This window comes from Oncorhynchus mykiss, chromosome 6, assembly GCF_057628025.1.
Source record: "Oncorhynchus mykiss isolate SJ-2025 chromosome 6, ASM5762802v1, whole genome shotgun sequence".
Lineage (NCBI taxonomy): Eukaryota > Metazoa > Chordata > Actinopteri > Salmoniformes > Salmonidae > Oncorhynchus > Oncorhynchus mykiss.
The window spans coordinates 55,603,388-55,621,847 of record NC_143027.1 but is presented as its reverse complement, the minus strand read 5'-3'; the positions used below and the strand labels follow the sequence as shown (position 1 = coordinate 55,621,847).

Genomic DNA, 18,460 nt, shown 5'->3' with positions numbered 1-18,460 from the left:
CTCACACACACATCCGTCTGCCAGGATGGGGGTACCGAAAGGACACTGGTTCGAATCCCTGAGCCAACTAGGTGAAAAATGTGTTGATGTGCCCTGGAGCAAGGCACTTAACCCTAATTGCTACTGTAAGTCGCTCTGGATAAGAGTGTTGATTAAATGACAAAAATGTAGTGTGTGTGTACACTTCTATGTATTTGTGTGTGTGTGTGTGTGTGTGCATCCAAAATCTCCTCTCCCTGGCTGACCCTGGGAGGAGCTTAAGCAGGTCTCACCTCCCAGCAGGGTTGTGTTCTCACCTCACAGTAGGGTTGTGGTCTCACCTCACAGTAAGGTTGTGGTCTCACCTCCCAGCAGGGTTGTGTTCTCACCTCACAGTAAGGTTGTGGTCTCACCTCACAGCAGGGTTGTGGTCTCACGTCACAGCAGGGTTGTGTTCTCACCTCACAGTAAGGTTGTGGTCTCACCTCACAGCAGGGTTGTGGTCTCACGTCACAGCAGGGTTGTGGTCTCACCTCACAGTAGGGTTGTGGTCTCACCTCACAGTAAGGTTGTGGTCTCACCTCACAGCAGGGTTGTGGTCTCACCTCCCAGCAGGGTTGTGGTCTCACCTCACTCTGCTGATTTATTCTGATGCCTGGACTACCAGTACTGGTTCAAGGACAAACACACATCTACACACACATGGAGGCACACTCACATGCACACACATCAGTACACCGTTCTTCCGAACTACTTAGTAAATATGGGTTCTTCTTTTATATTCTTGACAGTTCTGTTGTAAACAGCAGTGTGCGAATGCATGGTTTCTATAATTAGCTCAGTGTGTGTGAGTGTGTGTATTCCCTTGTGTTATTGCTATAATATGTGACGGGACTGTCTTTCTGAGGCAGGGAAATGAGACCATTTGAAGGATGCACCTGTGCTGGTAGAGAACGGGATGTTTACCTTCGTTAGGCTGCCACTCTAGCACTTTTTTTTTTTTACAGTATTTTTTTTATCCCTCATGCCTTCTCTCCTCTCACTTTCTCTCGTCTCTCCCTACCTCTCTCTCTCTACCTCTCTCCCCGTCTCTCTCATACTCTCCCCACACCGTATATCCCTTTTTACCTCACACCCTCATTTTCAATCACATTTATTTCTGTGTCATTTCGTCTGTCTCACGAAGACGAACAGAACGACTGATTGTGACATTGGTTGAGGGTCATAGGCTTATAGCTAACCTATCTTACGGCCTGCGGCTACTGGCTAGATGGTGTATTTTGTGAGTATGAAAAACATGTTACATTTCCGTATCATCATCATTTTTTAAATATCAATTACTGCGCTTTTGTAAGGATAGTGTTTGCATGTGGATATTAGAAGTCGTAATGCAGTCCACTTATCAGTTATTTCAGCTTTATTAACACCTCATTTGGAGCAGTCTCTCTCTCTCTGCAAGTAGACATTCAGTTGTTTATGTTTCCTACGTGAAAGGCTGTTTCACACACACACACACACACATACACATACACACACACACACACACACACACACACACACACACACACACACACACACACACACACACACACACACAGCGGTGAGTCCTATGTCCCTTGCTTGGCCTCCTTGTCACCTGTGGTTATTGAATGTGATGTGTTGTTTAGGTGCTGCTGGGAGTGTCGTCTGTGTTTATGCCGGCCGTGTATGCGTGGTTTGTTTGTGTGTGTGGCCCGTTTTCTCTGTGGCCTCAGTTGATTTTCTAGGTCATCTCCCTCTTAAGTGCAAGTGAACAATCAAACGTCTATTTTTCTTCCTAATTATCTCAAAAGGTCAATGCTCAAGTCGATGTTCTATTCGCTTCTTATCCTCCCAGCCCTATTCAAGTTATCGGAGACCACGGTTCCTCAAATGGTTTTATTTGGCCCCCCAAGCCCCCCCCCCCAAAATTCTAACATTTTGATCGTGTGCAAATGTAAGCAAGGTTTGAAATGATTAAGTTTTAGTCAAGCATTATATATGTTTGGGCTTCTTGAAGTCAATTTACAAATTATTTGTAATTATGTTCTGGCCCACCGACCATCCGCTCCAGAGAAAAATAGCCTGCCACTCAATCTAGTTGATGATCCCTGTCCTAGACTCACATTTTGTTCACGAGTTATATGAGTAAGGCAATACATTTTTTCCTGACCAGGATAACTTTGATCCGGGGTTTTCCCTGCTCAGGCCAAGTGGTTTGGGAAAACTGCTGCTCTTAGCTGTGAGGATGTGATACGGTCGTGTGTCTTGACAGTGAGCTATGTTCACTGTGACACCCGGAGACAGAGCCCTACATCTCTCTGGCACTAATGGACTGTCCTCTTTGTGTGGCTCAGGCCTGGTGGGGTCACTGTTAGTTAACTGTGTGTGTGTGTGTGTGTGTGTGTGTGTGTGTGTGTGTGTGTGTGTGTGTGTGTGTGTGCGTGATACCCTCCATCTGTCCTGGGTGGTGAGTGAATAGATTGGTTGGGTTGACTCAAGCTGTAGATTCACCATTGCCACAGTGAAAATGTCAAGTCATTGTTACCATTAGAAAGGTTTGCCAAATACCCACACACTCTGCTTAAGAAAACAACCAGGAAAATGTGTGTGTGTGTGTGTGTGTGTGTGTGTGTGTGTGTGTGTGTGTGTGTGTGTGTGTGTGTGTGTGTGCGCGTGTGTGTGTGTGCGTGTGTCTTTGAGAAGATGCATTGCACGTTTCAGTTGACCGAGTCATCAGAGAAGTCCATGTTTGGATAAGGGTTTAATGTAAGCCAACACACTGGTTTAACTCATAACAAATACCCCACCTTTCATCTTCCTGCGCACACAATTGTAGGCTACATGAATAGTGAGGTAAATATATAGTAGATATATTCACATTGGTGTCATTATATCTCTGTGGCTGTACCGAGGGTGTTAGTTATTACATTGAAATAACACACTTTACAGTAGGCTTGACGTGTTATGAGAATGTACTGGACTGTCATCCAGCTAACTTCAAAGTTGAAATCACATAAAGACATACATTTTTTTTTTCTCCTCTTATTTTCCCCTGAGAGTTTTCCCCGGAGCTTGGCAGTGACATGTCGGTGCTAGGAATTGTGGATAAACCATGGAGTAGTTGTCACGTTCGCTGTCTTCAAACTCCCTGTCAGAGATGAGCCAAGGCGTAATTCCACATTTTTTAATAAAGTGAAACTTTCACACACAAAAAAAAACCAGGTCAACAGAAACCGAACGTGACTCAACCGTGACGCACACAAACACACACAGAAAATACATAATTACCCACAACATTAGGTGGGAAAAAGGCTGCCTAAGTATGATTCCCAATCGGAGACAACGATAGACAGCTGCCTCTGATTGGGAACCACACTCGGCCAAAAACATAGAAATAGAAAACATAGAATGCCTACCCAAATCACACCCTGACCTCACCAAATAGAGGAATAAAAACGTCTCTCTAAGGTCAGGGCGTGACAGTAGTGAAACATTCTGTTGGGCTTTTTTGGACGACGGGTATTGGTCAGCCAAAATGACTGCGTTCACCGTAATATCCGCTGAAATGGCCTCTTTTAAAAAACTGCATCTGATGCAGGGAGTGGGTGTTGCCTAGGCGAACAAAGACTTGTTCGCTACAACACCTTGCTCAACGTGATCACGTCGTAGAGTCCACGTTACAGCAGAAACTCACCTGCACGAATGCCCGGCCGTCCTTGTCAGTTCAGCGTCCCGTCTTCAGTCACACACACGCGCACACACACACACACACACACACACACACACACACACACACACACACACACACACACACACACTCACTCTCTCCATGACCTCTGAGAGATTTGACGATGATCTGTTCCTGGTCTGTTTCCTGAATGGATAGAAAGGGTGAACATCTAGGAAACACATGTCGAACCCAGGCAGCATCTCTGTATGTTCCATTACCCCTGTAGCCCTGTCCAGCGATGCCCCACTATTTATACAGTAAGACACACTGACATTCAAATGGGGGACACGTTACTGTATTCAGTCAGACTGGGCTATATGCTCAACTCCATCCTGTTTTGCATTGCTTTGACCATAGAAATATACAGCTGCATGAAGAAGTAGCGTGGGAACTCTTTGAAATGACCTGGATTCCTGCAGTGATTGCTGATGAAATGTGATCTGATCTCCATCTAAGTCACAATAATGGTCAAACACTTTTTCCAGCCTGCGCTGTGAATGATTACTCAGTGTCTTCAATTTTAAAAAAAGTGAAAAGTGCAACTGTTTGCGTGTTATTAGTTCAGTCTGATTGTGTTTGTCTACTCTTGTGAGCTTAGATGAAGATCAGACCACATTTTATGAGCAATCAATGCAGAAACCCAGGTACTTCCAAAGGGTTCCCAAACGTTTTCTTGCAACTGTCATTGGACACGTGAACCCGATCCAAAAATAGACACTCGTAATCAGATATGAGGGAACATTTCCACGATTTAGAGGTATGCTAATCAGATTATCATTAACATACGAACGGGGATTGGGGGCCTCCAGAAAGGATCCAATGATGTCCCCCCCCTCAAATGTCCCCCCCCCCCCGCCTTCACTGTGTGTGTGTTTGTTGCCTTCTCCAATTCTCTCCCTTTTGTCTTGTGATTAGAGAGTGTGTTTTAATGCTCTGCTGTTGCTGTCAGTCCTTCACGTTGAACTTCAGCTCCGGAGCAGATTAATAAACCATTTGCATAAGCTCTGTAGCCTGATATAGAATAAGATTGTTAGTAAATTAGGGCCTATCTCTAATCGTGGTCTGGTCTCCTGCCACTGGGCACGGGTCCGTAAGAATCAGAGACCTGAGAAAGCATCCAGTGTTGCATGCTGTGTGTTACATGCTGTGTGCTACATGCTGTGTGTTACATGCTGCGTGTTACATGCTGCGTGTTACATGCTGTGTGTTACATGCTGTGTGTTACAGGCTGTGTCTTACATGCTGCGTGTTACATGCTGTGTGTTACATGCTGTGTGTTACATGCTGTGTGTTACATGCTGTGTGTTACATGCTGCGTGTTACATGCTGTGTGTTACATGCTTGATGTTGCATGATGTTGGAGCCTGCTTTTAACTGTGTCGGTGTCATCTGGAATAGAAAAGGGAACAGAGAAAGACTGAGAGAGAGAAGGAGAAGAGGAAGAGGAAGAGAGAGAGAGGAAAATGTGATGGCGGAACAGGAGCAGGGCATCCTTTCCTAGCAGAAATCGCTCTCAACACAGGAGTAGGCAGTGGCCCAGAGCCCGGCTGTCTCTCAGACATGCACACACAGGGGCTTCGGTGACGCAACTTAGGAAATATCTGCCTAGTTTTTCGTACTGCACATCGGTTGGGTATTTCCCCCCCTAAATTCAAGTATTTACTCCGAGCATTATGATAACTTATGGAAAAGGGGAAAATAGGAAAAGGTCGCGGAGCAACAACAACAGCCCGTAACAAGACAGCAGAAGATCTAATCGTCGATGAACCCGAAATGGCTAATGCTAGCGCAAATAAGATAGCAGCAGCAAAAGAACCCTCATTTCGTGAGGTGATGAAGGAGGAATTAGGCGAGGTCGCTCATAGGCTTACGAGAGGAACACCGAAAAGATGTAAGAATATTACTAAATTAGTTCAAGAAGGACATTAACCAGAAACTGGAAGAAAACAAATGAGAACTTCACAGCATATCTACAAGAATGGGGGACTCAGAACAGCGCATTGGGGAAACGGACACATGGACCTCCTCAGACAAGGAAATACTTGAACAGTCACTGAAAAGCCAACACGCACTACAGGCAAAAGTGACAGAACTCAAAGGTTTCTCACTTCAAAACAACATTAGACTGTATAACGTAGTAGAGGGCGCAGAAAAAGACTCTATGCCCAACTTCGTGGTAGGTCTATTCAAGGGCATACTTGAAGACGACACTGACCTGGGAATCGAGAGAGCACACCGAGCTCTGGCCTCAAACCCCCCCGGCGGCGCCCCACCAAGATCCATAGTAGTACGGTTCCTAAAATTCTCAGTCAAAGAGAAAGTCTTACATGCAACCTGGAAAAAGCCTGTTAACTTCCGAGGCCAAACGAGTGTTCTTTGATCATGACCACGCGGGTGAGAGACTGAAAAGAAGGAAAGAATACATTAACAAAGCACTTAAAGAGAAGGGTGTTCGCTTCCAAACACCATACCCGGCAAAAAGGCGGGTATTTCTGGAAAATGGCCCGGTTACACACGAGCGTGCAGACGAGGCGGCTGAGGACCTGAAGTCAAGGGGCTTCCCAGTGGAGTATACCGCCAGGAGAAAGGCGACATCGCCAGCGTAAAGACTCGAGCAAGCTCTCCTCATGGATCGTTGTCGACAAGCAGGGTCATGGAGAAAGAGGGAAACCATCTCGGCGAGAGGACGTTCACATCCGAGAGAGACTCGGGCATTTCCAACAGGAAGATGTAAGACACGGAATCAGATTTAACAGAATGAATAGTTACCGCGAGCTGTTAAGACTTTGGGTTGCTACGGTTGACATTGCAATAGGTAAAACATATCCCCTATTTTCCCCCAATGCAGAACAAGGGTGAGTAGCCAAAAGCATGTGTTGTTAATTAACACACTAAGTAGCGTCACGTTAATAACATATATATTAGCTGAGGATTAATGACACATTGACAACGGGGCGACAGAAGGGCACATCAAGGTGAGGATTCATGATATGACCGATAGAGTTTTCACTTGTAATTAACCGATGTGTATAAGCGACGAAATAGGCGCCCTTATTATTTTCGGTTCCACCAGGTCTTGTTTGTGACTACGTCACGCATTTTCATATCTGAGCGAGGGGCCCATCCTGCGGACAGGCTCATCCCCTCAAACCCCAGAGGCAAGAGACAGTCCTCTGACATGGGAGTCCAAATACCAAAATATTTTCCTACTTTGGTTTACTTTATTATCGTTCTTGATTTTTCGTTCATTTTTAGGTTCATGATAAGCAGGCAGATATGGTGCACAGGGTTTTTTGTTTATATCGATGCATCATGGGGAATTTAAGGTCATCAGTCTCGATGTAAACGGACTGGGGAGTGACATCAAGAGAAATAAGGTAATAGCAGAGATGAAACGGGAGAGAGTTGACTTACTATTCTGGCAGGAAACTCACTTATCCACACCTGAACACGAGAAACTCAAGAAAATGGGATATAGGAACACTTTTTTTTCTTCTTACAAAATGGGTAGAAGGGGAGTTGCAATCTTGATCCCAAATTCAGTTTGTTTTGAGTTTATGTCAGAAATAAAAGACAAGGAGGGTAGATTTATACTTGTTAAATGTAAACTGGATAACAAGGAAGTTACATTATTTAATGTACACGCAACCCCGGGGAGTGACATGGTCTTCTACGGGAAGGCGTTTGATTGAATTGCCACAGAAACCACTGGCACTCTTATCTGTGGAGGGGACTTTAACACAATTCTAAACTCAAAATTGGACAGCACAAATCAAAATAGGAAAATGAGCCTAGTTGCCAAAAAGATCAATAGGATACTGCAGGATCTAGGACTGCTCGGTGTATGGCGTTGACACCCACAAGACCGAGAAGGAATATACTTTTTACTCAGCCCGCCACACTGAATAGTCCAGGTTAGACTACTTTCTTATGTACAGTGCAGATAGAAACAGGCTTAAGGATTGTAGGATCGGGCAGAGCGACAGATCACAATGGAGTTTACCTAACTCTACACCTTGATAGCAAACCAATAAATACTTCATGGAGACTTAATACAAGCATGCTGAATGATCCAGCATTCAAGGAATCAATAAAGTCAGAATTGAACATCTCTCTGGAGAATAATGATAATGGGGAAGTATCTCCCGCTATATTGTGGGATGCAGCTAAGGCGGCTATTAGAGGGAAGATCATAGCCGCATCATCTCTCAAGAAAAAGATTAAAGCACAGAAACTGCTGAAATTACAGGAAACCTAAGAAACTTAGAACGGTCTCACAGTCAACACAAAGACCCTCTTATATCACGAGAGATTCAAAAGGTAAAACAGAAAATTGACCAGATTTATAGAGAAGAAGTAGAGGAAAAGCTCAGGTTCCTGAAACAACGATGTTATGAAGCAGGCTCAGAGGCAACCCAATTACTAGCATGGAGACTCAGGAAACAACAAGCACAGAATACCATTTTCAAAATAAAAGACCCCAAAACAAAAAAGATCACATGCAAATTAGATGAAATACAGAATGCATTTGAATCATATTACACAAATCTGTACAAGCAACCAGAGAAGGCAGTTGCACAGACAATAGAGCACTTTTTGAACTCACTTGATCTCCCCTCAATTGGGACAGAGCAAAATGATTGACTAACTTTAGAAATATCCACCGAAGAAATTAATAAAGCAATATCTCAACAAAAAGTCAACAAGTCTCCAGGCACTGATGGCTTCCCTTCAGAATGGTTCAAGACCTTCAGAGAACAACTAGCACCTCTACTTAAGGCCTGTTTTAACTGGACTCTGAGGGAGGGGGGTCTCCCACCGTCATGGAGAGAGGCCATCATATCAGTAATCACAAAAGAGGGTAAAGATAAGAAAGAATGCAGTTCATATAGACCTATCGCAATTCTTAACACAGATTATAAACTATATGCATCAATAATAGTCAAAAGAATGGAGAACTTAACCCAGAATTGATTGACGGAGATCAAACTGGTTTCATACGAAATAGGCAGACGCAGGACAACGTAAGGAGAACACTACATGTCATGGACCACATTACTCAGAATAAGACAAGTGCAATATTAATCAGCCTAGATGCAGAAAAAGCATTTGATTCAGTGGGATGGGATTACCTATTCCAAGTTATGGAACGATTTGGTTTCAACAAAGAAGTGATACAGTGCATCAAAACACTGTATTCATGTCCGACCGCTAGAATAAAGATAAATGGACATTTGACACAAACGCTAAAATTAGAGCGAGGGGCAAGACAAGGCTGTAATCTTTCACCCACGCTCTTCTCCTTGTACCTCGAACCATTAGCACAGGCAATAAGACAGGACCCAACATTAGGGGGAATAACAATAAGAGGCAGTGAACATAAGATATGCATGTATGCTGATGACGTTCTGTTATTCCTTAAAGACCCAGGCTCAAGTGTACCTAGATTGACGGATGTTTTACAAACATTTGGAACATATTTAGGGTATATGCTTAACGTACACAAAACCCAAGCCCTAGTACTGTACAATAGACAAAATCAGTGGATTCATTTCTCTTTTTTAAATGTTTTATTTATTTCACCTTTATTTAACCAGGTAGGCTAGTTGAGAACAAGTTCTCATTTACAACTGCGACCTGGCCAAGATAAAGCATAGCAGTGTGAACAGACAACAACACAGAGTTACACATGGAGTAAACAATTAACAAGTCAATAACACAGTAGAAAAAAAGAAAAAAAGAGTCTATATACATTGTGTGCAAAAGGCATGAGGAGGTAGGTGAATAATTACAATTTAGCAGATTAGCACTGGAGTGATAAATGATCAGATGGTCATGTGCAGGAAGATATACTGGTGTGCAAAAGAGCAGAAAAGTAAATAAATAAAAACAGTATGGGGATGAGGTAGGTAAATAGGGTGGGCTATTTACCGATAGACTATGTACAGCTCTCTGAAGACATGGTTTAGGGTAGTTAAGCAAAATAATTTAGACAGAGAGATCAAACTGCTGAGTTGGCCCGCATACGACCCCAGCTTCATCACTGCAACTCAGGACAGCAGGTTTAAACAATGGACGCAGAAAGGCATCACATCATTCAGTACAATTATAAGGAATGGGAACCTAGATAACTTCCAGGACCTAAGTAAAAAAAAACATGGCTTGGATAAACAAGATTTTTACAAGTTCGACACTATTTCTTAAGGGAGATAAAAGTGACTGACCCTCGAGCACCTCCAAAATGAATCCAAGCATTCACTAACACATACAACTTGGGGAGTAACAAAATAAAACTATTTCAAATCTCTACTTGGGTATTCAATCCTCAAAGAAACATTCTACAAACTATATTAAAAAGAAATGGGAGGAGGAACTTAACATTGAAATAACTGATGAAACATGGTTGAACATATTAGAGACTCAACAAAGCTCCACCAACTCAAGGTCATGGAGAGAATTCTGTTGGAAGAATGTTATAGGTTTCTTCATAACACCTAAACTGAAATCAAAACAGACTGGCTCACTACACCCTTGTTGGAGAGAATGCGGTCTATTGAGGGCGGACCACTCTCATATCTTTTGGACTTGCCCCGCAATCGAAACTTACTGGGGAGAAATAAGATCTAACATTGGAAAAATAATGGGATTTGACATAGAACAAACATTCATTTCTTTGTACATGGGTGAAATACCTGATAACTTACACAATAGAGAAAAGTACCTCTTGAAGGTCCTACTGGCAGCCAGTAAAAAGGCTGTCACTAGGAAATGGTTACAAAAAGACCCTCCCACAGTGACACAATGGATAGACATTGTAGAAGATATACACCACATGGAGCGTATGACCTTTGCTTTAAGAACTCAGCAGGAGAGAGGTCAAGAATACTGGGGAAAATGGGTTTCGTACTTGGAAAAGGTCTAATTCAAAGATGTCAATGTAACGAATATGATGATATGATGATGAAGGTATGAAGTGCACTGTAACTGCCAGATCTTTTTTTGTTGTTCTTTTATTTGATTTTATTTGTTCTTTGTGTTCCTACAATAAAAAATAAGTATATATATTTTTTAAAAGACACGCACACACACGCTCACACGCACACACGCTCACACACACACACACACACACACACACATGCACACACGCTCACACGCTCACACACACACACACACACACACACACACACACACACACACACACAAACACTCAGAGCTATTTGCACACACACACACACACACACCAACTTTTTGTGTGATAATGTGTATCTCAGCAGTTGATCTTAGTCTGCACAGTGTGTATGACTTTACGAAATACATTGCCTGTCTCTACAGTGGCTACAACTCTCCCTCTAGTCCTCTCATCCAACCCTACCAAACTGGAATGAGGGAGGGAGGAGGAAGGGAGAGTGAGAAAGGAAGGAGAGGGAGAGAGCACGCCTAAGGCTGTCATCCAAACATGTCCGTCCTCCACTACCCCTAAGCCACACCTGCTACAGGGCTAATACTGGGGAGGGAGGGATTGAGGGAGTTGGAGGAGGAGGAATAGAGAGAGGGCAGTCAGTGCAGTGCAGTCACAGGCAGAGCGGTCGCCGAAGCGAGTGGTCCTCTGTTGCTGTTCTCTCGTTTTTTCCTCATTTTCCTCATTCCCTTCTTCCTCCTCATTTCCTCGAGGGAGCAAGGTGTTTGTCCATCTCTCATCCAGAGAAGATAATTAACTCAGCTCACCAGGAAGAGACTCCCTCGACGAATACTCACTGCATCTGGGCAAATGGAACACTGCCAACTCCTGCATCAGAGTACAGGGAATTCCCGGTAAGAGACTGGGAATACCGGTAAGAGACTGGGAATACCGGTAAAAAACTGGGAATACCGGTATTCCTAATAGACCGGAGCAGGGATTGCAGCCAGGGAACAGGTGGGATCTTAGGGAGAGAGCTGGACCTGGACTAATGCTCCCACTGTCGGATCGAGACTCAGATCCCTCCTCTTAAAGATAGGAGCGTCAGGATTCAGGAAGACCACACGTACACTTCCCGACACATTGACTGTGTCTTATTATCCCACTCTCGTATTCCAGCTGGTAAGACTGTTTGTTTACTGGGAGGACAGCGTCGGCTTAACTGCTTGAGTGTGGTCGGACAGTACTGTGTGTGTGTGTGTGTGTGTGTGTGTGTGTGTGTGTGTGTGTGTGTGTGTGTGTGTGTGTGTGTGTGTGTGTGTGTGTGTGTGTGTGTGTGTGTGTGTGTCTGAAACTATTTGGTACCCCAGAGGAAGATGCCCGCCATTCTGCTGGCCTCTAAGATGAAGTCGGGACTGCCCAAACCCAAGCCGGTGCACAGCGCTCTGCCCATTCCACAGGTGCCCTCACGCCCCCTCACCCTGCCCCTACCTCTGCCCATGCCCCTCAAGCCCTCCTACAGACACATTCCCACAGTGGGTCCCCAGGGGGGCTCGGGACACAACCAGGGAGTCTGGGGAGCCCCCAAAACCAAGAGTGCTCCAGCGACAGACGGTGGAATTGACACGCAGGTTAGAGAGAAACACACTGCTCCATCGTTCTCGTCTTCTGTCGCTCTATTTTCTCTGTCCCTCTGTCTCCGTCACTCTGTCTTTCCCCTCTTTCTCTCTATCGGTGGATCGCCATCTCTCGCTCTCACTCCCTTTATCCACACCTCTTTCTCTCACTCTCTCTATTCTACACCGGTGTGTGTGTTTGTGCTGCTGTTTTTACTGTAGCTAGGTGGTTCTGCATTGATTTGTTACCCCTTCAAGGAAGTGATGTGATTCCTTGAATGCATGCCCTTGAATGTAAAAGTGTCTTAGCATGGACTTTGCCAGTGTCCAGGCAGGCTAGCAGGCAAACTGACTATCAGGACCAGCAGGGTGGATGTTTTGGTTTGTTTGCGAGTTATTGGTCTGCTTAGCAACCCTGCAGAAATGCCTCCACGGAGAGAGCGATCGTTTGAATGCCATGTAAGGCTGGGCGGTGGGGGGTGGGGGATGGGGGGGGCGCAAGTGTGTGTGTGTTGTGTTTGAGTTTGAGCAAGTGCTTGGCAACGTGTCCGTACCAAAACCTGACTTGGAGCGACTTTAAAAAAAAAAAAAAAAATTAAAGAACAGAAACAATTTAATAACACACTGGCCACAAGTCATCCCTGTGTTATTACATGTAGCTTACTGATAGTGTGATTTATTAAGGCAGCTCATCACGTTTTCCTGTGTGACCCAGTTTCTCTTTCTCTCTCTCTCTGTGTGTGTTAGCTCAGTCTAACAGAGAGAGACAGCCATGCCACCGCTGTGACTATAGGCCATGGATCACTACACACAGGCTGTGTTTATAGTATACATGTGTCTATGTGTGTTCGTCGAGTCTCCAAAAAGCAAGACCTCTCTATCCAGTCCTGTCAGAGGATGCTCTGTGGTGGCCCAATCCCTATGAGACTTGTAGGCTTTGCCTCTGTACCAGAATACAGTAGTTAATCTACCTTGGCCAACCATGGTTCCCTTCACTACAGCCTAATTACACAGAATCATTGCCTGGGAACCACCATGCTTCCCTCACCCTCATCCATTTTTTTCTCCCTGTTCCTCTCTCCCCCGTCTTACTCTCCTCTCCTAGGAGTGCAAAGGCAAGAGAGTTGGGAGGAGAACATTTATGTTTGGTCCAGAGATGACACAATTCTCCATGGCTGCTCTGGGTTGACACAGTTCTCCATGGCTGCATGGGGTCTGGCCCTGGCCTCTCTCTGCTCTCTCTATCCTCTCCTGGGTGAATCCTATCACAGTCTCTGGCCAGAAACAAACAGGGTGATAAGGAGGGAATTAGATGATCATCTCTAGAGGGTTCTGATTGCTGTGGGGCTTCCATTCTAATAATTGTCTTTCTCTCTCTCTCTCTCTCTCTCTCTCTCTCTCTCTCTCTCTCTCTCTGTTTGTCTCCGACTCTTTTGCGCCCTTTCTCCTTCAGTTTTCTAGGATTAATATAGAGTTGCAAGAAAAAGTTTGTGAACCCTTTGGAATTACCTGGATTTCCTGGATTTCTGCATTGATGGTTGAGGTCGACCAATTAATCGTAATGGCCGATATAATCGGAATGGCCGATTAATTAGGGCCGATTTCAAGTCTTCATTACAATCGGTAATCGGCATTTTTGGACACCGATCATGGCCGATTACATTGCACTCCACGAGGAGACTGCGTGGCAGGCTGACTACCTGTTACGCGAGTGCAGCAAGGAGCTAAGGTAAGGTGCTAGCTAGCATTAAACATATCTTATAAAAAGCAATCAATCTTAACATAATCACTAGTTAACTACACATGGTTGATGATATCACAAGTTTATCTAGCTTGTCCTGAATCATAGCCTACTTCGCCAAACGGGTGCTCTTGGGGCTAGGGGGCAGAATTTTCACTTTTGGATAAATAGCGTGCCCAATAGCGCTGGTTTGTTTTAATTCCTGTATTGAACACAGATTGCCCCGTCTACAATTTGATCGATTATTAACGTTTAAAAATACCTAAAGTTGTATTACAAAAGTAGTTTGAAATATTTTGGCAAAGTTTATAGGCAACTTTTGAAATATTTCGTAGTGACGTTGCGTTTTTTGTAAGATGTTTTTTCTTGATCAAACACGCTTTATAAATGGACATTTTGGATATATATGGACGGAATTAATCGAACAAAAGGACCAATTGTGATGTTTATGGGACATATTGGAGTGCCAACAAAAGAAGCTCGTCAAAGGTAATGCATGTTTTATATTTTATTTCAGTGTTTTGTGTAGCGCCTGCAGGGTTGAAATATGCCAAGCCCTTTGTTTACTGCTGGTGCTATCATCAGATAATAGCTTCTTATGCTTTCGCCGAAAAGCCATTTTAAAATCTGATATGTTGGCTGGATTCACAATGAGTGTAGCTTTAATTGAGTATCTTACATGTGTGATTTAATTAAAGTTTGAATTTTATAGTATTTTATTTGAATCTGGCGCTCTGCATTTTCCCTGGCAATTGGCCAGTTGAGACATTTGCGTCCCCCCTATCCCTAACTAGTTGTAACAAGCGCATTCGCGAAAAAAGCACTGTCGTTGCACCAATGTGTACCTAACCATAAACATCAATGCCTTTCTTAAAATCAATACACAGAAGTATATATTTTTAAACCTGTCTATTTATTTCATATTGTCTGCTAACATGAATTTCTTTTAACTAGTGAAATTGTGTCACTTCTCTTGCGTTCTGTGCAACAGAGTCAGGGTATATGCAGCAGTTTGGGCTGCCTGGCACGTTGCAAACTGTGTGAAGACTATTTCTTCCTAACAAAAACAGCCAACTTCGCCAACGGGGGATGATGTAACAAAAGCGCATTTGTGAATAAAGCACAATTGTTGCACGAATGTACCTAACCATACACATCAATGCCTTTCTTAAAATAAATAAACAGAAGTATATTTGATTAAACCTGCATATTTAGTTAAAAGAAATCCAGGTTAGCAGGCAATATTAAACTAGGGAAATTGTGTCACTTCTCTTGCGTTCATTGCATGCTTGTTGCAAACAAATTTGCCAGAATGTTACGTAATTATGACATAACATTGAAGGTTGTGCAATGTAACAGAAATATTTAGACTTATGGATGCCACCCGTTAGATAAAATACGGAACGGTTCCATATTTCACTGAAAGAATAAACGTTTTGTTTTCAAAATGATAGTTTCCGGATTTGAACATATTAATGACCTAAAGGCTCGTATTTCTGCGTGTTATTATGTTATAATTAAGTCTATGGTTTGATAGAGCAGTCTGACTGAGCAGTGCTAGGGCGCAGCATGCTCGTAAGCATTCATTCAAACAGCACTTTCATGCATTTGCCAGCAGCTCTTCGCTGTGCTTAAAGCATTGAGCTGTTTATGCCTTCAAGTCTATCAACTCCCGAGCTAGTTAGCGGGGTGCGCGCTAATAGCGTTTCAATCGGTGACTTCACTTGCTCTGAGACCTTGAAGTAGTTGTTCCCCTTGAGCTGCAAGGGGCGACTGCTTTTGTGGAGCGATGGGTAACGATGCTTCGAGGGTAGCTGTTATCGATGTGTTCCTGGTTCGAGCCCAGATAGGGGCGAGGAGAGGGACGGAAGCTATTCTGTTACACTGGCAATACTAAAGTGCCTATAAGAACATCCAATAGTCAAAGGTATATGAAATACAAATGGTATAGAGAGAAATAATCCTATAATTCCTATAATAACTACAACCTAAAACTTCTTATTGAAGACTCATGTTAAAAGGAACCACCAGCTTTCATATGTTCTTATGTTCTGACCAAGGAACCTAAATGTTCGCTTTCTTACATGGCACATATTGCACTTTTACTTTCTTCTCCAACACTTTGTTTTTGCATTATTTAAACCAAATTGAACATGTTTCATTATTTATTTGAGGCTAGATTGATTTTATTGGTGTATTATATTAAGTTAAACTAAACTACACTGTTCATTCAGTGTTGCTGTAATTGTCATTATTACAAATATATAAATAAATAATAGACAAACACAACCTGACTAAACTAATAACACACAAACAGTTGCACTTTTCACATTTTTATTGAAGACACTGAGTAATCATTCACAGTGGAGGCTGGAAAAAGTAAGTGAACCCTTGAATTTAGAAACTTGTAGATTCTCCTTTAGAAGCAACAACCTCCACCAAACGTTTCCTGTAGCTCCTTATAAGACTTGTGCAATGGCGAGGAGGAATTTTGTTTCAGTTCATCAATGTTTCTGGGTTGTCTTGATTGCACAGCCCTCTTCAGGTCATGCCACAGCATCTCAACTGGGTTAAGGTCCGGACTCTGACTTGGCCATTCCAAAGCACGAATCTTCTTCCTTTTCAGCCATTCATTAGTTGATTTACTTGTGTACTTTGGGTCATTGTCGCACTTGTTGCATCACCCAACCTCTCTTAAGCTTGAGGTCACGGACTGCTGCCCTGACATTCTCCTATAAAATGTCTTGATACACTTTTGAACTCATTGTTCCCTCAATGATTACAAGACCTACAGGCCCTGAGTCAGCAAAGCAGGCCCAAACCAAGATGCCCCCCTCCACCATGCTTCACAGTTGGGATGAGGTTTTGGTGTTGGTGTGCAGTGCCCTTTTTCCTCCACACATAGCGTTGTGCATTTCTCCAAAAAAATGCAACTTTTGTCTCATCTGTCCACAGCACATTTTCCCAGAAGCGTTGTGGAACATCCAGGTGGTCTTGGGAAAAACCTGAGACGTGCCGCAATGTTTTTTTTTTAGACAGCAGCTGTTTCCTTCGCGGTGTCCTTCCATGAACGCCATTGTTGATCAGTGTTTTTTCCCCGATAGTGGACACATGAACACAGACTTTCGTTGTTTGTAGAGTTTTCTGCAGGTCTTTTGCTTTTAGCCTTGGGTTCCTTTCTCACCTCTTCCAGGATTGCCCTTTGTGTTCTTGGGGTGATCTTCGCAGGACGCCCACTCCCAGGTAGAGTAGCGACGGTCCTGAATCTTCTCCATTTGTAGATAATTTGTCTCACTATGGACTGGTGAACACCGAAGGTCTTTAGCAATGCTTTTGTAACCCTTTTCCAGCTTCGTGCGTCTCCATAATGCGTCTTCTAAGGTCCTGTGAAAGTTGGTGGGATCGAGGCACGGTTCACAAATCTTTCTGGAGAAGAACAGATGTGTCAGTAACCAGGCTTTGTGTGCCTTTATTTAAAGGGCAGGGAACCTGTGCAACCCACACCTCCAATCGCATCTCCTTAATTGAAACACCTGACTCCAAATAGCTTTTGGCAAAGTCGTTATCGCAGAGGATCACTTACTTTTTCCAGCCTGCGCTGTGAATGATTACTCAGTGTCTTCAATAGAAATGTGAAAAACACAACTGTTTGTGTGTTATTCGTTTAGTCAGATTGTGTTTGTCTATTATTGTGATTTTAGATGAAGATCAGACCACTGTTTTATGAGTAATCAATGCAGAAATCCAGGTAATTCCACAGGGTTCACACACTTTGTCTTGCAACTGTATATTAATCCAGTGTAATGCAATATATATACAGAAGTATGTGAACACCCCTTCAAATTAATTGCTGACAGGTGTATAAAAGCGAGCACACAGCCATGCAATCTCCATAGACAAAAATTGGCAATAGAATGGCCCTACTGAAGAGCTCAGTGACTTTCAACGTGGCACCGTCATAGGATGCCACCTTTCCAACAAGTCAGTTCAAAACATTTCTGCCCTGCTAGAGCTTCCCTGGTCAACTGTAAGTGCTGTTACTGTGAAGTAGAAACACCTAGGAGCAACAACGGCTCTCTTGTGAAGTGGTAGGCCACACAAGCTCACAGAACAGGACCGCCGAGTGGTGAAGTGCGTAGCACATAAAACTTGCCTTTCCTCGTTTGCAACGCTCACTTCGGAGATCCAAACTGCCTCTGGGAGCAATGTCAGCACAAGAACTGTTCGTCGGGAACTTCATGAAATGGGTTTCCATGCCCAGGCAGCCGTACACAAGTCTAAGATCAACATGCACAATGCCAAACGAAGTGGTGTAAAGTTTGCCGCCACTGGACTCTGGAGCAGTGGAAACGTGTTCTCTGGAGTGAAGAATCACGCTTCACCATCTGGCAGTCCAACGGACAAATCTAGGTTTGGCGGATGCCAGGAGAACGCTACCTGCCCCAATGCATAGTGCCAACTGTAAAGTTTGGTGG

At 43.7% G+C, this 18,460-nt stretch overlaps 1 protein-coding gene and 1 long non-coding RNA gene across 9 annotated transcripts in view; one reads left to right on the top strand and one right to left on the bottom strand.

Annotated features, from left to right (window-relative positions):
• LOC110526168 (neuron navigator 2) overlaps positions 1–18,460 on the top strand; it is a 343,510-nt gene that overhangs the window by 199,714 nt on the left and 125,336 nt on the right. For 7 of the 8 annotated variants that reach the window (XM_090238215.1, XM_090238214.1, XM_036980456.2 and 4 more), the window contains exon 1: positions 11,300–12,259. The exons of the other annotated variant lie outside the window; for it this stretch is intronic. In XM_090238215.1, the coding sequence (XP_090094341.1) occupies positions 12,005–12,259 (255 nt within the window). In that variant the 5' untranslated portion in view covers positions 11,300–12,004. Of the gene's footprint in view, positions 1–11,299; positions 12,260–18,460 lie in introns of those variants that run through there. 8 annotated transcript variants of the gene reach the window in all.
• LOC149982929 (uncharacterized) overlaps positions 1–18,460 on the bottom strand; it is a 216,261-nt gene that overhangs the window by 94,099 nt on the left and 103,702 nt on the right. The gene's annotated exons all lie outside the window — the stretch shown is intronic.